This window comes from Prinia subflava, chromosome 15 (assembly GCF_021018805.1).
Source record: "Prinia subflava isolate CZ2003 ecotype Zambia chromosome 15, Cam_Psub_1.2, whole genome shotgun sequence".
Classification (NCBI taxonomy): Eukaryota; Metazoa; Chordata; class Aves; order Passeriformes; family Cisticolidae; genus Prinia; species Prinia subflava.
The window spans coordinates 16,854,683-16,882,403 of NC_086261.1; the positions used below are offsets into that span (position 1 = coordinate 16,854,683).

At 43.2% G+C, this 27,721-nt stretch overlaps 1 protein-coding gene across 8 annotated transcripts in view; it reads left to right on the forward strand.

Moving 5' to 3' along the window:
• MYO9A (myosin IXA) overlaps positions 1-27,721 on the forward strand; it is a 175,603-nt gene that overhangs the window by 23,984 nt on the left and 123,898 nt on the right. For all 8 annotated transcript variants that reach the window (XM_063412689.1, XM_063412691.1, XM_063412690.1 and 5 more), the window contains exon 2: positions 7,687-8,608. In XM_063412689.1, the coding sequence (XP_063268759.1) occupies positions 7,766-8,608 (843 nt within the window). In that variant the 5' untranslated portion in view covers positions 7,687-7,765. The remainder of the gene's footprint in view (positions 1-7,686; positions 8,609-27,721) is intronic.

A 27,721-nucleotide genomic window follows, 5' to 3' on the forward strand; every position in this document is an offset into this window, starting at 1 on the left:
ATATTTTCAGGGAAGTACAGGGCAGGTATCGTCACTTCCATAGTGATTAAATGTTTATTTTCCTGTGTCCATGGACTCCACCACAAGCAAGGCTGAGAGGTGTCAGTGTTTGTCTTGGCTTGTGCTGGAAGTGGGCTGAGTTCCCCAAGGACGGGGAATGTTGAGGATCTGTGGGAGGATGTGATTCTTTAACCCAACAACATCCTTTGGCATGGATCTATAGACTGATATTTATCAGTATATTGATGCATGTAGTTGATATAGATCAATATATAGTTATATGGCAATATCCAAAATACTCTGTTATTTCATCATCAAGGGGAGAAATAATTTCTTAGTGATAACATATAAAAATATTTATTTTAATGAGCTGCCCTTTATTTCTCTTATCTTTGGATACTTCTTAATGCAGCAATTTGGTGGCATTTAGGTACCAGCACAATGTATTTGTGCAATTCTTGCTGCTTCTGTAAATCCCTCTGCCTTTTGCTCAGCTGTTATCTCAAGTGTGGTGCTTGTTGGAGCTGGAAGTGGTCCTGGAGTGCCTCCACATCCTTCAGCACAACAGTTCTCAGGCTGCTCCTACCACCTGCAGCACTGCAGTAGGAGGAGAGGGATCCCTTGATTTCCCCAGGTTTTGTTCTCTGAAGCTCTTGAGCTCCTCTAGGATAGAAGCACCTTGTCCTTAATGCTGGTGTAATTCCTGAGTTCTCCAAAGGTATTTTCTGCAGCTGTTTTGGGGCTGTAAGATGCTCCTCGGTGTGAATTCCTTTAGTCCTTGGCAACATCGCTTACACTTCATATCCTTCATTTTTAACGGCTTCAAAAATGTTTTTATTTTAAGTGGTGCTGGTTTTCAGGCTCCATATGTGAAATTTTAGCTGCAAACTAAAATATAAATGGCTGGGCACATGATTGTAGAGCTAAGAGGGAGATCCTGAGTCCATTTACAGTTTCTGCAGCCGTCTCTGTGCTTGCTGGCTCTGCTCTGCGCCTGCATCAGTGTGGGATTTGACAGTGATCTGTGTGTTCGGGATATCAACTCCAGATTTGTTTCCAGTCAGATTTCCAGAGGCTGAACTGCTCTGTGTCCACCTGTGAGGAGCAAATCCAACCAGTTAAGGTTGGAAAATCTGATAGTTTGGCTGTTCATGTGAACAGAATTGCTGTGTTGGTGAGGGATGCTGTGTCTGAAGATGATGCTGGAGCCTGGAGTTAATCCAGGAAAACCTGTAGGGGCTGTAAATGTAATTCTATCCATTTTATAGAAGTCGGATTTTTCTTGGTGTTTGGAACAGGGCTGTCCCACCTCTGGCCACTGACTGTTTCATTAGTCATTAGAAAAGCAGCATTTGTTTCCCTGCAGGACACAAAACAGTCAGGATACACCAGGCTCTTCCTTAGTCTCTGCCTTTTTGTTAATCCTTGCCATTCACTGACAGTTCTCATTAGTCATACAGGGAATATGGGAGCAGCAAATTAAGTTAAACAGGTGCTACCATTGCAGCCTGAGAGATGATCCAGCAAATCCTTTTGTTTCTTTAGATTTTAATTTTTTATATTTCTATTTTGCTGGTTTTTGGCAGAAAAAGCCAAGGGAGCAGCTGGAGGATGCCATTCTCTGTGTAGGGCATGTTTTGGGAGAACAGAAGTGCTTTGAGAAGTCGAGATTCAGTGACTCAAATCTGAAGCTCAAAAAGAGGAACAATCTGAGGCAGAACTCTCTTTGCACCACTTATTTGGGTTTCCCAGCATCATGCAGAGATGCTGTGACAGAAGTGAAGATGGAAGTCACTTCTCCCATGCAGTTGCCTCCTCCAAGACCTCTTGTAGTTCCTTTATTTTCATTTCTTTGGCGCCACAGATGATGGATCTGTGCCTTTGGTAGCATCTCCAGCTGGTGAGGCAGGTGCTTCATTCCCTGCAGAGCCCAGGTTAGTTCCTTGGATGCTGATTCATTCCCTGCACAGAAAGTGCTTTGACCTCAAGGGAAAGAATAAGTGATCCTGTGGTTATTCACATCCTAATTCAGATCCTCCTTCATCAGAAATGTTTGTAACATTTTAGGAGTAACTAGTTTCACAACAGCTTTTCCTGTTATTTTTTTAATTGATTTTTTTGGGGTTTGTTTGTTTTGAGTGTTTTGGAGAGTTCTTTGGGGCTTTTTTGTGGTTTGTTTGTTTGTTGGTTGTGGGTTTTTCCTTCCCATTTTCATTTTGTCTCAGCTGAAAGGTCTGGTAGAAGCTGAGATTTCCACAGGAGATGTGTCAGCAAGGATGTGATGGTGAGCAACATCCTCACAGTTTCTAGTTTCTAGAAGTTTCTAGAAGAAGAGGAACCACTGAGTGTCATACCGTAGGGAAATACCAAAATTTCAAGACAAGGTGATTTCAGGCTCTGGAAGGGATTATTGTCCACTGAGGTGCTTTATGTATCCATGCACTTCTTAATATCAGTGTCTGATTAAAGCATGGGGGAACCAAGCCCATCTCTGAAAGAGAGAAGGAAACACCTCTGGTGCCCAGCAAGGAGCTCCCAGGTGCCAAACTGAAACTCAAGTGTCATCCTCCACTATAGAAGTGAACAGACAAGGAGGTGACAGAGGTGCTTAAAGTGCTGAGTAAAACTGAAAGACACAGGGAAAACCAGTGTGATATGACTTGTCTCAAAATTTTCAGGCCATGGAAGAACCTGAACCTGCAACCTGTTTTCTTCCAGTGTGGGCAGCTGGGTCTTTGGGAGTGATTTACACAGAGTGAGCTGTGTCACTGCTTCTTTCGTGTTCTGGGAGCCCCCTTGGAGGCTGAGTAGGCATCTCTAGAGCTGTACAGGCATCTTTACTTCCAGAAATTCTCCCTTCTGCTTGAGGCAGGATGGTTGACTCTTCTTTTATTATGGCTCTTGATAATAACAGCTAAACCCCAGTTTGAAATCTCACTTGGACTGGGGACATTGAGAAGGTTTAACTCAAAATCACTTGGGTTTGCAGGAAGTGAAAGGACCCTACATTTTTGGGTTCACTCACATTTGCCTTGAACTCTGAGCAAGACAAGGCAGGTTTAGCAAAGGAGAATTTCTTTCAAAGGATAGGGACCAAATGGAAAATTTTAAGGGGAGAGGAAAGTACTCCCTGGAACAGTCAGATGTGTCCTTGGGATGCTGCTGCCATTGCCTGTGTATGAAAGCCCTGTGGGGTTTTGTTTTGGCTCAGTGCCTGATCCAGCAGGGTCCTGTGTTGCTGCAGAGTTTCTGGGAATGTGTCTCCACTTCTGCTTTCGTTTTCTGTTCTAATCTCACTGCACTGGCAACTTGCTTGGATGCCTCAGTCCAAATAAACTGCTCTGAAATTCAGCCAAAAGACCTTTCTTCTGTATGTGGATAATCCTGGAGTGCTAATGGGTATTTTTTTCCCCATCCAAGCTTATCATCCTTAAAGAAGTAAATTTGAATTGTGATTACAAATCAAGTTGAAGACATCCCTGCTCATTGCAAGAGGGTTGGACTAGATGACCTTTAAAGGTCTCTTCCAAAATAAACCATTCCAAGATCTCTGTAATGCTTCCAAATCTCACTTTTCCTGTGATAGAACTTTCATTCTTTTGGATGAAGATAATTTTAGAGAAATTTTGCACCTTGCACCTTCCTTACACCAATGCCTGGGTGCATAAATCTGTGTTTTGGGTGCCACCACCTCCCACCACTTGCACACTAGGTTCTTTGAGAGGAGCCCACATAAGTAATTAAGATACAATAATCATGTTTCTCTCCCATCAGCAAAGAGTGGGAAGAGGAAAACACGGTGAGCATGGAAAAGGAAGATGATAAAAGGAGAGGGGTTTTGGCAGATTCTGAAAGGAACTGACGTGAAATGGTGCAGTGATAACCAAGAGGTTGAGCGTCCCACCTGGGCATCCCTCCTGTGTGTAGCTGGCACAGCTGTGTCAGCCTGGTGTCAGTTTTGGTGTCACCAAGGTGTTTTTTGGGGTACCAGCAGCACAAGGCTATCATTGGCTGCTGCAGGAGAAACATCCAGAGAGCTCTTGTGCCCACAGATTCAGATTAAGCAATGAAGTTTGTTTAGATTGGCAGCTTTTTAATCAGATTTTATAAGTTTTATCTATACCAGGAATTACTGTACAGTGTGTGTTGGGAGGTGCTGGTGGATGGATAAATCCAGGCTGTCCTGAGAACTGAACCCCGAGGATTGGGAATGGGGAAACGTTTCCCTGTTTCTGTAGTCCCTTGCCAGGTTAGGGAATGTTATAATAAACTCAGTGAACTTTGCTTCCAGAATTGCCCCTTTAGCAGCCTCAATGCTGATACTGATCCCTGTTTTTTCCAAATCATTCGGTATTTGGCAAACTCTGCACATGATTTCAGGCTTTAGCTGTCACAGATTATTTATGCCGGGTTTGGATGCTTCCAGTGGACAGTTTGTTTTGGATTTTTGCCATGTGCTGCTAACACTGTCCCTGAAAATGAACATATTGAGGCTGGTCTTTTTGAACGTGTATTAAACTGTGATCATGTAGCAAAAGATCACTTAGAATGTAAAAATTAACCAGTATTTACATGTTTAGTGTCTGTACAAAGCCTAATTGGCAAAGTTGTAGTCCTTTTCTGTCAACCTGCTAATAATCAGATTATTATTGTCAGTTTTATAGTACCCTCTGAGCCTTCCCCTTGGAAACAGTACTCATTCAAACAGAAAATGGAAAAGGATATAGAAAATACTAGCCTGAAGGTATATAGTCAGAGAGCTGGAGCCTCTCTGCTCTGGAGCCAGGCTGGGAGAGCTGAGCATGTTCACCTGGAGAAGAGAAGGTTCCAGGGAAACATCAGAGCCCCTGCCAGGGCCTAAAGGGGCTCCAGGAGAGCTGGAGAGGGACTGGGGACAAGGGATGGAGTGACAGGACAGGGGGGAATGGTTTTAAACTGGAAAAGGGCAGGGTTAGATGGGATATTGGGAAGGAATTTCTGTCTGTGAGGGTGGAGAGGCCCTGGCACAGGATGCCCAGGGCAGCTGTGGCTGGAAGTGTTCCAGGCCAGGTTGGATGAGGCTTGGAGCAACCTGGGATAGTGGAAGGTGTCCCAGCCCATGGCAGGCGTGGAATGAAATGAGCTCTAAAACTTTTTCCAACTCACACCATTCCATGATTCTGTATTGACTTCAAATGCCATAAATGTTTCCTTTCATAGGTGTGCAGAGTCCATGAATTTTTGGGCAGAGTGTTCCTAGGAGTTTGCAATAGGCAAAATGTATAAATGATTGATGTGTAGCATCATTTTTGTATGTTCACCTGTAAATGTAAGCATGTAGCTACATGAAAGGCCTTTAATTAAAATAGTGCCTAGAGCAAGTATTAATGGGTGGTAAAATACAAACTTTGTGTAATTCTTCATCTTCCCATTTAATTTTTTATGTCTAAATGCAAAAATATTAATTTTTCAAGTCATAAAATAGCTAATAAAGCAACCTGCTGGAATGATTATTTTTAGAACCTTCTCCCTGATATATGCTAATCACCTTAGGTGGATATTTTGTTGCATTATTTTCTTGAAAATAATGCAAAAGCCGACTGCATGCACAAGGTGTGTTGGATGCTGAGCCAGGCCGGGCTCATGTGCAGCAGGGCATGGGAGACCACAACCAATTAACTTCATTAGCATTGCTTTGACCTCCCTCAATACTCCAAGCCATGTTTGGGGTTGTTACCTGTAAACCCTGTGGCACTCCTGGGATTTACTAGGCTCGAATTAACACCCCTTTGCTTTCTGATGGCAGAAGCTTCTGGTCTGTGAGTGGTTTTGTGGGGAGGATTTGGCTCTTCTATGTCCCCAAAGTTGCTGAGGCTTTTTAGCATCTCCATGGGGGTTCATGCTTGGCTCGAAAACCTGTTGGATCCAAATTGTTTGGATGCAGAAGGCACGGGTGTTTGTTGTTACACCAATTCCCTGCAGAGTAAACGTCTCTAGAGATGTTTGAGTGGGTGGGGTGGAGTGGCCCGGTGCTCTATAATGTATTTATTGAGTGTGAGGAGGGAGGAGGCAAGGTCAGTTTGCTCAAGGTAACCAACTTAAAGTCCTGTTTGCACTTCTCACGTGAGTCAGCAGTCTTGGATACGCTCTGATAACATCAATAAAAGTAGCCAGCCCTCCTGGCCTGAGCTTTGAAGTAAAATCTGGGTGAGGAATTACCAAGCTTAAGTGTAGTGGTGGGTTTGTTCCCCCCTTCTTGATGAAAAGCTGGTGCTGGAGTTGCAGAGCTACACAAAGCAAGCCCAACCCAGCCCTTCCCTGACATCATCCCTGTTGCATCTGTGCCTGTAGTAAAGCCATAGGAAAGCAGCTGGAACACTTCCCGGTGTATAATGTATGTCCTGCTACCAAGCAATGCGCCATGAATCCCTGCCAGATGTATTTCACTGGGACATATCCATTTCTGTGCTTTGAAGTGCGCGTGGCCGCGGATAATATACTTAATGAAATACTGGAGCGAGAAACAATACGGCATAAAATAGTGCTGTTCATTCGAGGGCCTCAGAAATGAAACAATTCTCTAAATCCCAGCCTTGGAGTGGAGGTAGAAGATGAGGGTGGCTGTACTTGGATCTGGAAACTTGGGGGAGAGTGCAGGAGCAGGGTGACCAGTGCAATGCTTTCCCTGCACACTCTTCCCAGCATCAAATATCTGAAGTTCTCTAAACCTGTTGTGGGTTTTTTCATGTTTTTTGACTCTTCCTGACCATTTTGTTGATGCCATGAGAGAACTGTCATGGTTGTGAGATCTTGCTCTAGTGGGGCAGTGCTCAGCAAAAAGCTCAATGTTACAAATAACATTAGGATGTGCATCATGTAAACTTTAAACTGTATAAAGTCTCAGTGCCACCTGATCACCCAGATCCTGGTTCTGAGGGCCCTGTCTTTCTCCCTAGTTCCCTTTTGTCTTTCTGTTGGAGTAACTCTTAACCTCTTCCAGGGCAGTTTGGAGTTTGCCAGAACTGGTGGAGTACTGGGGCCCTTTAACTCTGGATTTGCTTTTATTTTGGGCTCCTGGTGTTTTTATCTTCTTGTAGTGGTGAAGTTTGAGAAATCAGCTGCACATTTGATGTTTTGGTGCCAGAGATACGGGTTTGTTTGGTTTTAAGCAGTACAAGAGAAATAAAAAGGGCAATGTACAAAGGAGTTGGTTGCAATAACTCATATCCAATGTGAGATACGGACCTCTCTGAAAAAGAGATGGTAGGGGGAAAAGGGCTGCTGAATAAATTAGTATGGGTTCGAAATCTCCTGGACAGGAAGGAAGGGAGTTTATCTCCTCTTCACTGGCACAGAACCATGGAAAAATATATCTGTGGCAATGGCCAGGTGTGCAGGGGAAGGTGATGGTCGTTTTCTTTTAGCAGCTAAAATTTGTGTGTGCCGAGTACCATGCACCCATGAGATTGATTCAGGAGGTTGTCTGGTGTGTTGCTCACAAAATTTTCACTGAAAATCAGAGGATCTTTTTGATACCTCAGATTTGGGGCAAAATCAGCAAAAGTTTGTGGTGCTGTGGGAGTTACATCTGAGTAAGGGAAGCCTGTGTTGTGTGTGTAGTATTTGGGTGTTAAATAACTTTATCTGCTACAGCTTTGGGGTATTTTAGGATAACACCTAACCTGGTTTTATTTTGGTTTTTTTCAGCCTTGCTAACGTGATGACCTGACAAGATAGAGCACAGTCCTGACTATGCAGCACAGGGACTGATGGAAAAGGATCCAATATGAGTGTAAATGATGTTGGAGGCAGACGACGCTTTGAGGATAGCGAGTACACGCTGCACATCTACCCCGGGAGCATCGCAGAGGGGACCATCTACTGCCCCATCACCGCCAGGAAAACGTCCACGGCCGCCGAGGTGATCGATTCGCTCATCAACAAACTCCAGCTCGAGAAAACAAAATGTTACGTGCTGGCCGAAGTGAAGGAGTTTGGAGGGGAGGAATGGATCCTCAACCCCACGGACTGCCCGGTGCAGCGCATGATGCTGTGGCCGCGCATGGCGCTGGAGAACCGCATCAGCAGCGAGGATTATCGCTTCCTGCTGCGGGAGAAGAACCTGGACGGCTCCATCCACTACGGCAGCCTGCAGTCCTGGCTGCGTGTGACCGAGGAGCGCCGCAGGATGGTGGAGAGGGGCTTCCTCCCCCAGCCCCAGCAGAAGGACTACGATGACCTCTGTGGCCTGCCGGACCTGAACGAGAAAACGCTCCTGGAAAATCTCAGAAACCGCTTCAAGCAGGAAAAAATCTACACTTACGTTGGCAGCATCCTCATTGTTATTAATCCCTTCAAGTTCCTACCTATTTATAACCCCAAGTATGTCAAGATGTACGATAACCATCAGCTGGGGAAGCTGGAGCCCCACATTTACGCTGTGGCAGATGTGGCTTACCATGCTATGCTCCAGAGGAAGAAGAACCAGTGCATCGTGATTTCGGGAGAGAGCGGCTCGGGAAAGACACAGAGCACCAACTTTCTGATTCATCACCTCACCGCCCTCAGCCAGAAGGGATTTGCCAGTGGAGTAGAACAGATTATTCTTGGAGCTGGCCCAGTGCTTGAGGTAAGATGGAAACGATAGTAGTGTGGAAATGTTTTAACAGTGAAAAAAACCCAAACCTGAGTAGCTGGAGTTTTATTGTGACACTAACTCTGGGGTTATCTGCTAAATACTGATAATAAAGTGACAACAGCGTTAGCAGTGAGAGAAGGTTGTGTTTCCACCTATAGGATCCTACCTGCTTCCAAAAAACAAGGATAAAAATAAAAGTACAGCAGATGGCTTGCTGCCAAATTTGTTAATGCTTTGTTTTCACTCAAGTGTTTCTTAATGCTGGTTAATCCCGGTGGTTTCTCAGTGGGAAAATGGAAATGAGAATTATCAGTAGCCATTTTCTAGTATTTTGAAAAGAGAATTCATTGCACCAATGTGTTGATAATGTTGTATTTATGGAGTTTCTGTGCACTCAGCTTTCTTTGAGCTGGGGAAGAAATCAAAGGTAACTTTCGTGGTCAAAATTGTGTTTTCTAACTATGAGTGCTTGATTTGGCCATGTATTGGTTACTTTATGAGGACTCGACCTGTGTATTAGAGGTTAGATAAACTGGGCCATCAACTTTTCAGGTATGAAACTCTGAAGTGGGATACCAGCATTCATTAATTAATTAGTCTTGAGTTTGCCCCACAGTCTTTGAGATGGTTTTCCTTGGAATTGCCAGCTGTGCTGGTTAGAGCTTTGGTGGTTAAAGCACACGGGTGATGTGTCAGCTTCAGCCAGGCCATTGTCCCTGGAAGCTGTGATGCATGGAGGTGGTTTGGTGGCCTCTCCCTCTCCTCATCATAGGCTCCTGTAGTCTGCAATTAATGGTGGTTACTGCGGTGACCCACACTGGTGACCACATTAATTTCAGAAAACCTGTATGAAGACTATTGCACTCCACCTCCAGTCCTGTTATTCCACCTGCAATCCTGTTATTTATTTGAAACACTTCCATGCTGTTTGGGTTTTGATACTTTGCTTAATGTGTCATGCTGGACCAAGGTCATTTTATAGTTCTCTTTAGCAGTCAGAGGGAGCATCTCTGTCTAGGTTAAATTTCCAGAGGTGGAGAAGTGAGATCTCCATGAAAGGCATGGTAGAAGGAAGTTTGGGGAATCGTTTTTTTTCTTACATTCTGCTTTTCTCAGGAATAGGTTGTCTGCTTGCTTGGCTCTTGGATGGAGAGAGGCATCACAAATGGTTTTCTGATGGTGGCCACTCACTTTTTCTGGGGACCATTCACAGAATGGTTTGGGTTGGAAGGGATCATCCCATTCCACCCCCTGCCATGGGCAGCAACACCTTCCTCTGTCCCAGGCTGCTTCAAGCCCTGTCCAGCCTCACCTGGAACACTTCCAGGAATGGGGGGTGGAGCTTCTCTGGACAACCTGTGCCAGGGTTGCCCCACCATCATAGGGAAGAATTCCTCCCTAATTTTTAATCTTCTTTTCCTTTAAAAAGCACCTTTGTAGTTCCTCTCCATGGTTCCTGTTCCATTAGATGAGGTTGCTCAAAGCCCCAGTGGTCTGGTGAGTTGTGTGTGTTGGGATGAGGTGGAGGGCAGGGATGCACTCCAGCCTTTTGTTTTCCTTTCGCAAGATCTGCAGCTGTTTTTGAGAGAAAAAAAAATCCTGAATCATATCTGTTATATTTTTTTTTGCTGTTGGAACAGAAGTTTGCATTCCTTCACTCCAGCAGCTGGACGGCTGCTGTTGTGCTTTGTCTGCTTCCAGGCCTCTTGGAAAAAGTGGGAATAATCCAGAATTTCTTCTGCTCTGCTAGCACCAGTCCCAAATAGTCACAAACCAGGCAGCCTGAAAGATAAGTGGCTGTATTTCTGCTTTTCCCTCTTTTCCTGGAATTTCCCAAGAAAGGGATTTTCAGAGCAGAGCTTCGGGTTGCATTACTCTGCAAACGGTTTGCAGATTTGACCTTTTGAGTTGTGGTTGAAATAAATTGAATAAACTCTGGAAGTTTAGATGCCAAACTTTTTGGGATTTTTTTTTCTTCTTTTCCTTTGTTCTTCTCTCCTCCAGACACCTTCATTTCCTTTGCATGTTTGAAATCAGATTGTGCTCAGGTTTATCTTTCAGAGGCAGCGACACAGCTCTTTGTGCTGCGGGTTCTGACTTAGGGGATGGAGCAATCAACAGCTCACTTGGACCTGTTGATGTCTTTCTTTGCTTGGAAAGTGTTTCTGGCAGGACAAGTGCATGGAACCTCCTGTTCCTGGGAATGCCTTTGCTGTCATGCTCACACAGCAGGAGCGGATGTGGAGCAAAATTAAGATTTTTTTTTTTTCTGCAGCTTCTCTGTTTTCCTAATTTACCTTTCTTGAACAGCTTCAGGCTATTGTTTGGGATTTTTTTTTTGTTTCATGCGATTCCTGAGTCTTGGCCAAATTGGACTTTTGTGGACGGCTGTCAAGACAAGCTGTTCCTGCCCTCCAAACACGGTGACATCATTCACTAGTTGCACATAGTTTGAGGTGCATACTGAGACCAGGCGTGTCCTTTTAAAGTGTATTTGATCTAAATCCTATGGATTTTCTTTTTCCTCCCCTGGGATTTAATAGGAAAATTTCATTGTAGTGGTGCTCCTTGGAATGGCTGCAATATGCTCCTTTTGTCGATACGTGATATTTTAAAATATTTGCATATTTATGTATTATTTGTCATAAATTATATTCCTTGAATACCATACCAATTTTTCTAATAACAAGATTCCAATTTTTAAAAAAATAGGTGATTTTCTTTATATTCTTCCTCAGTTTCCCCCCATTTTCTTATAAAGCACATTTTTCTCTTATAAGAAATTGCTTCTTCAACAGAGAGGAGCTTACAAAAATTTTTCATTCTTTAGCTTCAAGATTGAGCTTCTCAAAATCCGTAATTTTCTGTAGTTGAGGGGAGAGTTCCTCGTGCTGCAATTCCATTCTGTTTCTGATTATGCAATAAATACTTGAGGTGAAAACTTCTGTTCATTCTGATGCTCCATCAGGAACTCAGAGTGCCACACCTCAATAAGGCATTGAGGGGCTGGAGCACCAGGAGAGGCTGAGGGAACCTGGGGGGCTCAGCCTGGAGAAAGGGAGGCTCAGGTGGGACCATCTGGCTCTGCACAACTCCTGACAGGAGGGGACAGCCAGATGCAGATCAGGCTCTGCTCCCAGGGAACAAGGAGAGGACAAGAGGAAAGGGCCTCAGGATGTGCCAGGGGAGGTTTAGGTTGGAAAATTTCTTCACTGGAAAAGATGTGGCTGCCCCATGCCTGGAAGTATTCAAGATTATGTTGGAGAGGTTGCACAACCAGGTCTAGTGGAAGGTGTTCCTGCCCAGGACAGGGGGTTGGATTACGTGACCTTTGAAGTTTTCTTCCAATCCAAATCATGCCATGATTCAATTTTTGCTCTACCTGGAGAACTGTGCTTTATCCCTGCAGGGATATTTTATCCCAGTTCTAGGGAACTTGTTGGTGTGAATTTGGAACGGTGTTTTAAAACCATTTTCTCTTTAATTAGATTAGCTAGAAACATCCAGATGAACTTTATGTTGGAATCCCAGCTTGTTTTTATGGACTGTAACCCTTAGAGGTGGGATGTGGATGGGATCATCATCTTCTACTGGTGAATGGTACAATCTGTGAGCATCCTCCTGAACCATGCTTTGGCTTTCTGGGGAGCTCTGAATGGAATTTAATTTATAACATCTTGCTAATTTCTTTTTCAATTCTGCATAAAAGAATTTTCCTACTGCAAAAGTAGGAAATTCCTCCCTGGCTCAGGTATGCCCAAAGGTCCTCAGACAGGTATTGGATGAACCTTGGTCCAAAGGAGATTATTTTACCATCGGTGCCTTTCTCAGCATCTCGTTTGTCACAGGAGCAGAGCCGTGGCAGCTACACACAGCAGATGCGTTGTCTGAGCAGCTGTTTATTTGCCTTTTCAAACATCCCAGTGGGGATCTCTAAGTTGCTCTAAAAAAAAAAAAAAAGCCAAGAGCTGTGTTCCTGGGAGAGGCCTCGGAGCACAGACGGTGGCCAAGGGGAGCTGCTGCTGCCCTTCACAGCTGATACGCATCTGCAGCATCTCTGCCAGAAAAAAAAAGGAATTGATTTCTTGCATTGCTTTGGAAGGAATTGCAGAGAACTTTCTGTAGACATGGCCCTGCTATTTGCATTCCCAATGGTGGTGGTTTGCACAGGAACCTTAGGAGCAGCAGCTGGAGTTGCTGTTTGGTTTCTGGAGAATATTGTGCAATGTGTGTGTTTTGCTTTTGTGGGGGAAGTCAGAGTTGCCACCTGAAGGCCTGGGAAGCTGAAAGCCTTTATTTTTTCTTGTTTCTTTAATCCTGATTATGGGGTTGTTAGAGGGAAATGCAAGCAGCATCCAGAAGATGTTGAATGTTATTTTCCAGGACTTTGTGCTAACGCACAGGATCCTCTCAGCTGAATTCAGCCCTGGCAGCTGGAGCTGCGGCCCTGCGAGGTGTGAGCAGAACAGCTCCACACTGCTGGAACTGCAGTGGACGCCGCTGAATGTTTCCAGAGCCAAACAAAGAGCCATTGAGTCGAGCTAAAAAAATCAATTAACTGGAATGATCAGACGTGTCCTGGGCTTCCAGTAGATTCGGGTGGCATTGGACAGCACAGAGGGGGCAAAGCTCTGTGTGCATGCGGCCTCCACTGCTTCTGCTGTGTGTGCCAGACCTGGAGCTGTCCCAGGGAGGACCCAGCTCCCCTGGCAGATCCCACACTCTGAATTCCTGTACTGTGGAACCAGGATAAGGGGATGCTCGATCTGTATAGGAATGAGGGTGCCAGTATTTGCCTGTGAGAAACAACATTTGCAAATGGACCATAGTCATATTTTTACCTGGAACAATGCTAATGGGATGTACACTTTGACTATATTCCATTTTTTCCCTATTCCTGCTTGAAACAATATTAATGGGAAGTAAAATTTAAGTATATTTATATTATTAGGCCCTACTTGGAGCAGTATTAATGGGAGGTAACCAAATTCCATTAAAATGGACTTAACAAAAGAAATAGATTCTCTGATTCAGTTCACAATGTTCAGTTTCCAGTACACTGATTTTTAAGTAATTGGGTTGTATTGTGTGGCTCTTAAAGTTTTACATCCAAAAAAATGGATTTATATGAAGGGGAGAGGGAAGATTTATTCTTCTGCTCATTATTCACTTTTGATCATTTTTAACTTATGATATGTGCAATTATCGCCACTCTGCCATCTGAGTTTGGAGTAGGTGTGAATGTAGCAGCCAGGATTTTTTTTCCCTCGGCATTCATGCCTCCCCAGTGCCTGGAAAGGTTAGAGAGGGAGCAGCACACAGAGATTATCCAGCTGATGCCTAATGTGGGAAGAATTTGTGCAGGCCTGACACAAAGGACTCCCACAGCAAGGCTCAGGCACCAACTGCTTTTCACCAGAGCTTGCAAAATGCTGGGATTCTTCAGCTGGGGAGGTTTTGCAGTTTCAGGCTCTGTATCAAATAGCATCTTGTTCATCCCTATTTCTGACACTGAATTATTCAATATTTTCACTGTAGAGTCTTCCTACCATATCCAGATGGGCTGTATCAGTGCCTGGGTCTAATAATTATTATTTTTCATTACTTGCTATCTTCAGCAAATATTTCATTACTCCAAAGTCCAGATTATTGCACTTGAATGACGAAAATTGATGTTTCTGCCCTGAGATGACAGTGGGGAGATGAATTTGTTATTAAACCTGGTTTATATGAAGCTGCTTTTTCTCCACCCTTAAAAATTAGGAGCTATTTTATTTCTAGGAGGGAAATGCCAAAAAACCCCGCCCTTGTTGGATGGAGTGCTCACCTTGCAAGATATCCTGGTTTTATGGACCTCTAGATAGCTAGACTTTATGGACCTCTAAGTATCAGGCTCTCTGGCTATCCAGATTCTATAAATATTTATGTATCTGAACAATATAACCCCAAATCTGACCTTGGCAGGGACCATGTGTTCATGCAAACCCAGATGATGCTCAGCATTATATGGTATTAGAGAACAATTTACTTTCTTAATACCATTTTTAAAATATCTTTCTCTTATTCCACCAGTGTATCTGTTATTTGGGTTTGTATTCAGCTTTTTTGGTGAAACCTGAATATCAAGGTGCACATTTAAAAAAACATGAAGGAAGGGCCCATTTTCTGACACCTTATTTTTTCCTTTTTTTCTCTATTTATCAAATGCTGTAATTATAATGTAGCACTTTGATAAATAATGTTTTTGATCAAAGATCCCATTACTGCTGTTCAGTAAGGCTTCCATGAAGACTTAATAACCAAGACAAGGACTTTTTATTCCTAATGTGCATAGTTAATACAGCACCATGTTTTTCTAGTCATGGAGTGAGAAGTTAATGCCTTAGTAGGGATTTTGTTTCTTCCCTGCCTCCCCTTCCCCCTTCTGCCTGTCAAAATACAGATTTTTTGTTTGTTTGTATTCAGGAGCATTTACTGATACCCTTTTGACTTTTCTGGTGTCTGGGCAGCCAGAATTGGAATTGGAATTGTATTGGAATCGAGAGGCTGGGTGGGTGCTGAGCTGCAGCCCTTGGTGAGGAGCAGAAGAGCCTGGGAACGAGGAGCCTTGGTAGGACAGGAACTGGATACACCCAGCTCTGGTCGTGTCAATTGGCAAATTTGGGCTTTTTAACGGTTTCTGCCATCCCTGTGGCTTTTCCAGGCCTGGAATGTGAGTGCTGTCCCCTGAACACCTCTGGGAGAGCATTTGGGCTTGCTGCCCCAGGAGCAAATCCCTCTCCTGACTGCTCGATGACAAGGTGTCCTACTGAGCTCAGAAATTGTATCCCAAGGGAGCAGAAAATTGTCCCAATTTTCTGACTCTGTTCTCCATGTTTTCAAGGGAGAGAGGTTCTCCCTTCTTATTTATGGGGCAGGAATTACTGTTTGTAACAAGAAATTGTTATTGTCACTTATTTTATACAGTGGGGAGACAGAAAATGGGGTTAGTTGTGGAAGGGACCTCAGTGGTCACCCGCTCCCACATCCCTGCTCAGGCAGGGCCATTCCAGAGCACAGGGCACAGGATTGTGTCCAGACAGCTCTGGAATATCTCCAGTGAAGGAGACTCCTCAGCCTCTCTGGACTCTGTTCCAGTGCTCAGTCACTGCACAGTGAAAAAGTTCTTCCTCATGTTCAGATGGAATTTCCTGGGCTCAGTCCCTGCCCGTTCCTCTGGTGCCATTGCTGGGCCCCGGAGCAGAGCCTGGGGCTGCTCTGCCCTCCCTGCACACAGGGACAGACAGGGCTGAGGGCCCTCTCAGCTGGGGCTCCTCTCCAGGCTGAGCAGCCCCAGCCCTCTCAGCCTCTCCTCGGCAGGGAGATGCTCCAGGCCCCTCCTCAGCTCTGCAGCCTCTGCTGGACGTGCTCCACTCTCCACAACTCCCTGAAGAAGGGTGCAGCCTGGTGGGGCTGTGCTCCCAGGAAACCAGGGACACGACAAGAGGGCATTGTCTTAAGCTGCCTCACAGGTTTGGGTTGGACATAAAGAAGAGTTTCTTCACAGAAGGTGTCATTAGGCATTGGAATGGGCTGCCCAGAAGGTGGTGTCCCCATCCCTGAAGGCGGTGAAGGAATGACTGGACATCTCACTCAGTGCTCTTGTCTGGTGGACAAGGTGGTGATCAGTCACAGGTTGGATTTGATGATCTCAGAGGTCTTTTCCAACCTGAATGATTCCATGATTCTGTGATAGCTCCAGCTCTGCAGCAATGCAATGTGTACATCTTCTTTCCCCATGTGATTCCTGTGGGAACAGAGAAGTCAGTGCATTCACTGAGGAGTGCAGCGATGGTCATCGTTTAGGGTTGTGTCACTGAAAATGCCTCAACCCAGGAATTGCTGGCATGGGCATTGTTGTCCACCTCTTCTACAGCATGTGGGTTGCATTTTGTTGTTTCAGCATCTTAAGGATATAAAGAAATTTAACCAAGCGCCTCCTGATTTGCCCAAATGGGTTTGCCAAATCCAAGAGGAATCAGTTAAAAGAACAAGGCACTTCAGGGAGGCAGAGGCAGGGAGCTGGTCAGATTTGTTTGCTGTTTAAGGTTAAATATTACGTAGAGGTTAACTTAAAGCTCGGCGGAGGGCGGTGGAACAATCCTCTCCCAATCCCACATTGCACAAGTCTCGCAGGAGCTCATGGCAGCAATTCAGGGTAGGCAAATAAAATCATTGTTTGCCGTGTTTGCAGAAGGGATCTGCCTTAATGGCAGCAGCAGGTTGCAGCTCCCTTCTATTCCCTTAATTAAGATGGATGAGGGATAAAGGCCGTGCCAGACAGTTGAGCCTTTGGCTTTGTCACTGTGATTGGGGATTTGGACTTCTCCAGGCAGAGGCTGCGATAGGGAAGGTGAAAGGACAAGCAGAGTCTGAAGAGTTTAAAACACTGGAGACCTTTTGTAGCTCATTTATTTTTAACATATAAAGTATAAAAACCAAATTACATCCATTTTGCATCAGCGACTTAACAAGGCTCACTCTCCCTGGATGGTTGGTGTCCCACCAGAGCTCCCTGCTCCTGTGGAGCCTTGTGCTGAAGGGAAGCATCTCCTGTTTTGGAGGGAAGAGCCATGGAGAGCGAGGTCTTCCTCCTGTCCAACAAGGATCTCTGGGCTGCAGCGGGTGAAGGCTTCACCTCATGCCGACCCCAGCACTTGGAGGACATGAGGCAGTGCAGGATGAGACTTGCCTGCTGGTCCCACCACTTGCAGGCAAGTGTAACTCAGAGATCTCCTAAATTGGCACAATCTTCATCTAATTTAAAGTCGGAATGGGTGTTTTTGGGGTCAGCTTGACTACCAGCGGCCAGAGGAAAGCCTGAGTAAAGGAAAAGATGTTACAATATTGATTAAGAGTCAAAATAATTACAAATTTAGCACAGCACAAGACAAATCAGGATTGTTGGCTGTTACAAAAAACATTATTGGTAGTTATACAACATATATATGTATATGTATTTAAAAAAGGAAAAATTGAGCAATTTCTGCCCATAATGTAATTTTTTAAAAATCTAATTTTTTTTTGCCAATGTTGTCCAGATTCACACTATTCTCATTTGAAAGGAGGTCATAACAACAAACGAATGTGATTCCTGTGCAGTGACTTTGTGGTAGAGACCAAAGATTTACTGATTGTCCCAAAACGGGCAGATTTACTTAAGGTCTTTAATTGGGAGAAAAATCTTGGCCAAGGATCTCTGTGAAGGTTACCAAAGGAGAACGAAAGCAGCTGGGTAAAAATGCTCACGTCCAACATAAAGATAAAATGTTTAAAAGATAAAATGTTTATACTTAATTTGCTTTATTATCGAGGAAATCAAAATATTTTTGAGAAACAATAGGTTTGGGGAGCAAAGTTTTGATGTGGTGGGTTGGGTGGGAGCTGTCTCCCAAATATTTGTTGCTTGAGTGTTTTCCAAAGCAGAGCAGATCCAGACTTCAGCAAAGCACCTGATGTTCTTGGAGAAGAAACAGAAAAGAAATAAATGAGGAAACAAAAGAAAAAGAGACAAAGCAGATTTTATAACACAAAATCCTTTTATGTAAAATTAGTGCTTTCTCAGGATTCTAAATATTCTACATACAGGCTGGTAGGTGTAAGGAGTAGTCCCACATCTCTCCTGTGGGAAACTGTGAGGTTCAGTTGAGGGTTTTCTCCTGAGATCTACAAACTGAATTATCCTTTAATTAAGGAGATTTGGAAAATAGTCCTGAAGAGCAGAAAATGTAGTATTTTTTTGTTGTTCAGCAAATACAGATGGAGTGGTTTCCATGTGATAGAAGTGGGGAAGATTTGGTGTTGTCTCCTTAAAACAACCTCTGCAACGCTCATATCCATTTCTTTGTTGAAAGGGAACTTTGCAAACTTTGTAAATGCACTTTCCTGGTTTAGTTGAGGGCTCTGAAAAATGCAGAGTTGGAAACGTCGGAGTTTGTCTTTATCTCCAAGGCTACAGCCGCGGAGCTGGCGATGCTCGGAGGAATGTTTGAATTATTAGGCTGAACTCTGCATTTCTGGGCCAGAGTGTTCCTGGTATTTGGAGGCCTCTGGGATAGAGGTAACCTTGCCAGCAGGTCATAAATTTGAGCCAGGCTTTTTTACCTTCGTCAGGAAATTCGTGCTGGAGCTTTCCTTAAGCCAGGATTCGCAGTGATCTAATCCCAGCCCGCTGCCAAACCCGACCTGGGAGTTGTTTTCTGCCGTTTTGTTGCCGTCTCTTTGTTTTGTCCGTCGTGTTCCAGATCGCTCCATTTCCCCTCTCCGCGCTTTTCACTGGGCAGTTCATCAGGAGTGGATGAACGCACACAATCAGCAAAAGGCAAAAGCCTGGATGGGGGCAATGGCCAGCACCAGGATGTGCTGCCCAGGGACAGCTGCAATGAGCAGCTCATTTTAGTCTCTGCAGATCAGCGCTAGAGGAAACCCTGAGATGGGATTCTGGAAGGTTTGGGGTACTTCACACACAAGCAGGTAGAAATCTGCATTGCAGGTGTCACATCAAAATCAAATCAATACATAAATAACAACAACAGCAACTCATATAATAATATATGTCAATATCTCCTATAGGAATAATGATAAAATACATTAGTATCACCTGTAATACCGATATATGTTTTATAATATTAATTATATTGATACACACACACATCTGCATTGCAGGTGTCACATCAAAATCAAATCAATACATAAATAACAACAACAGCAACTCATATAATAATATATTTCAGTATCTCCTATAGGAATAATCATAAAATACGTTAGTATCTCCTATAATACTGATCTATGTATTATAATATTAATTATATTAATACACACACAAATCTGCATTGCAGGTGTCACATTAAAATCAAATCAATACATAAATAACAACAACAGCAACTCATATAATAATATATTTCAGTATCTCCTATAGGAATAATCATAAAATACGTTAGTATCTCCTATAATACTGATCTATGTATTATAATATTAATTATATTAATACACACACAAATCTGCATTGCAGGTGTCACATCAAAATCAAATCAATACATAAATATTGACAACAACATGTATAATAATATGTGTTAATATCTCCTATAGGAATAATGATAAAATACATTAGTATCTCCTGTAATACCAATATATGTATTATAATATTAATTATATTAATACACACACAAATCTGCATTGCAGGTGTCACATACAAGTCCAAAATAATATATATATTATAATGCATGCCATAGTAATATATGTAATAATAATGTAATTATGTATACACACACCCCAATCTGCATTGCAGGTGACTCAAAGAAGTTCAAAGTAACAGCTGTATAATTATTTGTTAAATTAATATATGTAATGTAATAATAGTGTAATAATATAAATACACAAAGAAAAATCTGCATTGTAGGTGACTCAAAGTAGTCCAAATTTATATATATACATATATTAATATGTCCTGTAACAATCTAGGTAATAGCAATCTATCTATATACATATATACAAAACCAGATCTGCATTGCTGGTGTCTTAGGTGTTCATAATTACATATAATAATAATAATTATAACAGCAATAATAATAATATAAGATCTTAGATGTCATATAGAATCTCCAAACAATTACTCAGGTAAAACTCCGTTGCATTCTCTGGGTTGTGGCTTCATGTGAATGTAAAAAGCTTTATTTGAACTTAATTCTCAAGCTATAACACAAGTAAATCCTTCATGCTATGGAAAAGCACACCTTTGATGGGCAATTAAAATATTTTGGAGAGTATTTAGCAATGAAAGTTTGTCCAATATATTAATTACTGCATCTGTTAATGAAAGGTGAGATATGTTTGTTGCACATTTGGTAAGAGTGGAGATTCTGCTCCAGTACACGGCTCCATCACTGGGATGTGAAATTCATGTGAATTAAGGCAGTTTTAAAGGAATGCCAGAGGATTCCTTGGAATAGCAGCTGCTCAACACTGGGATGCTGATGATGTGTAATTCCCAGCAGTGCTGTCAGTGTTGCTGGGTGGTGATTTTTGTGTAGCAAATCCAGCACAACCCTTATTTTCCCCTTCCTTCTCTTTTTTTATTTTTTTCCTGCAAATTGAAGCACGGAAAGACCTGCTCCCACATCCTGTCCAGATTGCCACTGGATGTTTGCTTTAGATCAGAATATTCTATTGCTAGACATGTTAGATTGAAATTAAATGGTTAAAAAAGGATATTATGGAGAGAGAAAGACCTTCAAAGTCCTTTCTGGCTTGGGAAATATGTTACATTAAAAATTCAGCACAGCGTCACCTTCCATTTCCATTGGCAGTGTATACAGCCAGTCAGTCTAAATTCACCCATAATCCACCAGTGCTCCCCATTTTTGCATCATGTTGCTGCTAAAAATGATAAATAACCCAGCTCCTGCTCCTCCACTTGTGCTGCAAATCAGGGGAATGGAGATGCACCTTCAATTTTGCACAGTGAAATTTCCTAAATTGCCCTGTGTCCATGCACACAAACTCTCGAATTTTCTCTTCTTGAATATTCTCAGTGTAACAAGTGGGCATCCGAGAGCTGTTAAGCCTGGATTAATGCTGGTCTTGAGCTGCTCCAGGAGGGATTACAAAGCATAATATTGGCATTAAGGCTGGGAGATGGGAGTGAGGCTTTCCAAAGTGCTTACGCAGCACAAAGGAACCGTGCCGGCGCCTTTCGGCTCGCGTGCGGCCCTGGGCTGCGGGGGACACCCGGGGCTTTCTAGAGTTACATCACAATTATAATATTTGTAATCACAGAGATGCAATAGAAATAACCTCCTGGCAGAAGGGAAATATGTGGGTAATGAATGGGTGCAACCTGCCTGTTGCCAGCCTGGCTTTTCTCGCTGGCTCGCGCAGCCCTTCCCGCTCTGCAACATCTGGTTTTCATCTGCTGCAGGAAAGCCAAATAATTTCAATGAAACTGGGGGAAAATATAATGCTTTAAAAAAAAAAAAAAAAAAAAGACAATATTGATATTTGCCTGGTTTTCAGCTGGTGTTAATTAGATTTATCAGCAGGGTTTATCGACAGTGGACGCTCACTTGGATGCTTGAGATAATGCATCATTCAACAGACAATGAGATTAACGGGGCCAAGTGCCACGTTTTTCCTTGGAAGTGCTCGAAATGATAAATAATGTGAGCTGGGATTACTCTGATTTTTGGTGCGTCCCCCAGGTGATGAGTCAGCAGGGCACTGGGGCACACAGGGGATTTTACTGATGGGAGCAGCCTTGGTTCAGTGGGACTGGCCATGGTTGCTCTGAGATAAGGATATGGCAATACCTGCGTCATGTTAGCCTAGAAAAAAATACATTTCCTAAATTGTCAAATATTAGATATATTGAAAGAAAATAAATATACAATAGATGTACAAGATATATTAATAAATTATGACATATGAGATATAAAAATATAAAATAGGTATAATATATACATGAGATATAGAAATATGAAATAAAAAGGCATTATTTTCTTTCTGTCTGTCCCTCTAAATCAGAATAAGTTTGTCATTGAGGTCCATTTTCAAGTTTAGACCAGTGTGGGTCAGCATCTGCTTAATCCCCATCACATTAGAGCCCCCTGAACTAAATTTTTTAATTGCACTTTATTGATTGCTGGGCTTTTAAAGACATCCATGAGCTCTCAGCAAATGGAGCATTTCTCCTCCTCCATGCAGATTGACTCTGTTGGGTGGGGAGTACTTGAGGAATAGGCAGCCTTTTTGTTCCATCTAGGCTGAAAACCCCTTGTGAGTTGTTAGATCGTCTCCCCTCTGTGGGTTTTTGGTGCTGGGAAAGCTTCATTAAGATAGAATTATTAGTAAGCAAAATATTTCTGGTTTTCCATGTTAATCGTGTCTGTTCTGCAAGAGGAATGGAGCTAGGAGAAGCTTTTCTAATAAGTAGGACGTCTCACTTGGCTTAAGGCATGAGGATCTGTGAGAGCAAATACTGGAGGAGCCGTAAGTCTATATATTGGTTTAATGGCTGTAATTTTTAAATTGCTTTATGGTTATTGTGTCATAAGATCTTAACCACTAATTTTTCCAAAGTGTTTAATTAAAATCAAGCTTTCAACTTGAAATTCAAAATAGAAAATAGGTTTGAGCTCACTGTAAGTTTCTTGCTTTGAGAAAAGTCACTGCATTTAATAGAACCGTGGAATGGGCAGGGTTGGAAGCACTTTCATTTATTTGACTGCGTTCAAACCACAGTTAATTCAACTTCACCCCTGATTGCCAGATCCACACTTCAGTTTCTTACAAGCCAAATTTCTCTGGACAAAGATGCAGTTGGAGCAGGCTACGTGCAATTGCTCAGAGTGTTTTCAGGAAAAATAATGATCTTTTCTTTTTTTCTTCCATCCCATTCCTTGCCACGGAATCAACTCCTTTTAATTCTGTGCATCTTGGCAAGGGCTGGTGCCAGAGATGGGGTTAAGGGGACACAGGACGTGGACAGTTCAGTGAGTCAGGACTTACATGTGTGGATAATTCAACGTGGATATTTCCCTCCCTCTTTCTACCTCTCACATGAGTTACCTTTGATACATTTGTTTTCTAAGGTGGCAGTGGAAGGATTGCAAATGCAGCAGCAACCCCCAAACCATATGTTTGTAGGCTGGATCAGGGTCCTGATACAGTTGGGAATAGTGTTCCCCTGTATTTGTGCCAAATGTCCCAGGCAACAGCAGAGTACAGGTGGGAATCTCTCAAGGTGATGTTGACTCTCAGCATCACTTATCATCAAACTTCGATTTTAGAGCTCCTTAGCACCAATTCTCTCCTTTTTCCCCCTTTTTTTTTTCTCCAGCCCCTGATACTGTGGGATTATTTTTCCACGCCTTGTTTCAATTCCCACCTGGGCTTTAATTATTATAGTGACTTTAGCATGGGCAGCTGGTGAATTATCATTAGCTCCCCTGTCCTGGATGCCATCCAAGGGGGAGATGGGGAAGAAGGAGCAGTAAAAAAGAGAGATGGCCAGGGAAAGGCCTCGCTATCGGATGCCAGAGGCCGGGTGAGCGAAGCCTTCCTGCTGAAATCCGGCCAGCACGAGGTAGGACAATCGTGCTGCTGTTCTCCTTGGGAGTTATAAACAAGAGGATGAGGCTCAGCAAGAGAAAGAAAGGTTTCTTTCTGTGGTTTTCCTTTCTGTCAGTGTTTTAGTTTCCTTTTCCACCCTCCTCCTGGACTGCAGGCAGATCTATTTAGAGAAGAAATGCTGTTTTCACATGAGTTTAATTTTTTAACGTAGGATTTTACTTGCTGATTAAGGTCAGTAAAGAAATACATTTAATATTCTCTTGAAAGATGCAAACAAAACCCTCTCTAGTTAGCACTGATAGTGTTTTTGTTGGGATTTATAAAGCTGCTTTGAGTGAGCCAGCGGGAGCAACATCCCCATCTTCCCCAGCCAGGATAAAGAGATGCAATCCAGTGATTCCTGCCACATTCTGCATGCATTTTTTAATGCCAAAAGAAAAGAAATAATAATAAAGAAGGTTGAAATAATAATAAATTCACATAATCCCAATGCAACAAGGGTGGTTGAGCTCCTTGCTTTATTCCCACTTTCAGGATGATGTGTGCATTGTTATTTAAGGGAGGACTCTTTCAGCTCTACACCTATAAAATCTGTAAAAGATTTTATCCCTCTAGGAGATATTTGTGGAGCTATTTTGACCACTTGAGTGATCATGTCTTTGTTGTTTTCATCATCTTGAGAACTGGGTGGTATGATGAGGTTGTCACCTCTCAGCAGTGACTTTATATGTATGGAATAAGGGTTTTAGAAGTGGGTAATAGGTGCTGGAAAATGTGAGATCTGAATGTAGGTCTCCCTCCAGCCTGTTTTTCATTGGCAGGTCTAGTTCCTCTGCATACACTAAAATCCTGTAAACCATCACCTCTGTTGTTCTGCCATATGAAGGGACATTTAGGACATCAAAACAATGGGTTTGGATGCGTTCTTCTGTTTTTTATTGAGAACACAAAGTTTTATCCTGGATCAGTCATTGTGATCCAGATTCATCCTCTGGAGATGCCCTATTGTCAAGGGTGGTCCTTGTCCTGGCTGGGAGCTGGGGTTGTGCCTCTGGGCACTGTTCTGCCCTTGCCCTGCAGGGAGGGATGCTCCAGTATTCCAGCCTCGCTCCTGGAGCAAGTGCCACAGTGTCAGCAGCTCCTTTCCCTGCAAATAAATGTTGGTTCTCCGTTCATTTTTACAAACCAAGTGTAATTAGTAACGGCCCACTCTTCATTGTGCTGTGCTGCTACGTGTAAGGTCACCACTCACTTCCAAATAATAGATGGAAATGTGGTTTTATTTGGGTTATAAATTATGTATTGCTGCTCAGCACACAGAGTGCTTGTTTTTCCTCTGCCTTTTCACATCCCTGGGCTCCTCTGGTTATGGATCGTTTTCTCCCATTAAGTTCAACCAATGAATCTCTTGCTAAATTGAGAAAAAATATGCTGAATTTGTACTTGAGCTTTGCAGTTTGTCTCAGCCTGGCAGAAGACACGTACTCAAATCCTGGTTGGATTTTCCAGCTATTCCAGTCAGGCTGGTTAAAGATACTCTTACATCTCTCTACAAAATTTCCCACCTCTTTCTGTGTCCTACCACGGCTACTTTGATACCAGCATCAGGTTGTGATTTTAGTTTATTTGCTATATATTTAATTACAGAAGGTTTACTAAAAGGCTTAAACACACTTTAGTGATTCTTCAAAGGTTGAACGAAGAAAGGCTGTTCTGAATTTTACTGTTGTAGAGGCTGCAAAGTTCTACAAGAGGAGTTGTAAAAGTTTTGTTTATTTACATCGTGACGGAGAGGGTCTGAGCATCATCAGAGCAGGGAACAATCAGGGAGGGTTTGTCAGGCTGTGGGGTGGCAAGGAAACAGAAAAAGTGTTAAAAGAAAAGAGAGGTACAATACCTGTGTGCTGGGAACCAGTGCTTCAGGAATCAGAGGAGAGGGAAGTTAATGAGCGTGTGCTCCAACGAATCCTCGCGTATTCAGATGAAATTAATTGGATAACGAGGTCTGGTTTGCCGTTTGCTCCGACAAGCAATGCCCCTGTGGATTGTCCAAGTGTATCTGCTGTGTTTCTCCTGCTGGTAGCTGTAGTGGGAAACTCTCGTGCACAGCTCCCATCACAGCAGCTCACCAGCACTTCATCCAATGCACCTTTCTTTGGAATATTCGTACTTTTGGTGCGTAATTGCACATACATGTTATCCTGTGTTCTTCGGGAGGGCAGGAAGGTTTGAAAAGCTGGTGTTCCCCAAAATATTGTGCACAAAGACTAAGCAGATGGCAAAATTAAATCCTATTAAATGCCTTTGGAGACTTAATTTGTTGTAAGATATTCTCAGCGACATGGCATCCTCTTCCGGCTGCCCTTCCCTGCCCTCCTCACATCTGGAAAGATCTCAGCAGCTGCTGGGGGGAGATCTCAGATGGAGCTTCAGTGGCACTTGGATGCTGCTGTAAAAATTTGGACTGTGTTCCTTTCTCTGGTTTGCTCCATTTTGGGTCCAATCAATGCAGAATGGATGGTTTGGGCTGGCTCTTTGCTCCTGGAAGTTGCAGTGAGATTGGATGTGTGTGGCTGCTGTAAAAATTTAAACTTGAAGTAGTGTTAAAAATCCTATCCCTCCATGGAATATACAACCTCAAACTACATTTATTCATACATACATGAAAACATGGAATTGAAGGAAGGTGTTTGAGTCCCCACTTCACAATCTCTCCTGTTTGGCTGAGGTGGATGAGGAAGAGCTGCTGCTCATCTTGGTGCAGAGAGAAGGAGCAGCAAGGCCTCTGCATCCTTGGCATGCTGGCAGCGCATCTGCCCTGGCACACCAGGCCTGGGCTCGGTTTGACTCCTGCCCTTTCCAAAAAGGAAAAGGAAAAACATGTTCCCAACATCCATCCCAACCACTTGGCATTTTGCAGAGCCAGGCTAGGAAGATGTGGACACCAGAAAAATATCCGTGTTGGTTTTGAAACGTTTTCTGCGATGTGGAAAGTTGGAGTATAAAATCTCACCATGTTTACCTTAATTTCATTAATTCAGGGCTTTCCTTTTTCAGTTGGGTTTTCTTGTCCTTTAAACCCCAGAACGCTGTTCTCAGAAATACCGGCCTTGGCAGTGTTGAGGAACATTGCGCAAAACTAAATAGGTGGTTTTGGCAGGATAACCTTGGGAATGAAAGCTCCTTCCCTGCCTGGAGACCTCTCCTATGACAAACAGAATTGCAGCACCGTGCCCATCTCGTGCCACAGGGCATTGCCTGTTCCACTCTGGCCTCGCAGCTGTTCCTCCTCCGCAGGGAATGGTTGGAGCGGTGTCAGATTTACCCCAGCCCAGGAACCTGGTTCAGTTCATAGGAAACCACTCCATGGCCTCAAGGAAACTCCCAATTAATTCCTCTGGGCAGGTGACAGGCAGTACCTGTTGAATTGTCCTGTTTAGCTTTACCTAACGGCTGAAAACAGACACCCTCTCCTAAGACAAGTATCTGAAAGGAGCACGTTGATTTCTGAGACTTCTCTTTTGCTCCCTAAAAAAAACCCAGTGACAGCTGTTGTTTTTGCTGGTGCTTATCAAATATTCTGGTCCCTTATAAGACAATTATTTTTCAATGCTTCCCATCATTCCAATGAGATAATTTTTTCAGTGCTACGCCTCATTCTCACTCCTGCAGGTGTTGTGGTCCATCCCAACACTTACCAATAAGTATTTTTAAGCTCTTACTTCACCGTTTGAACTGTGCAAATAAGCAAAGAGGTGTTTTTATGGATCAGTCAGACATCTGAAGCTCCTATGGCTACTGAAACATTACAAAAGCTGTAGAACACGAGCCCGGCAGCGCCGCCGTGGTGCAAGCGACTCATCCGAGCTGCGTACGAGGCACGGAAATTTTATACCGCTGCTCAATGGCGCTTGAAATTTTGGAATTGCATCAAGAAGAGTTGTAGATTATTTATATAATCCCACAGAAAAGCAAGGAAGGGCTGGAGATATGTGGATT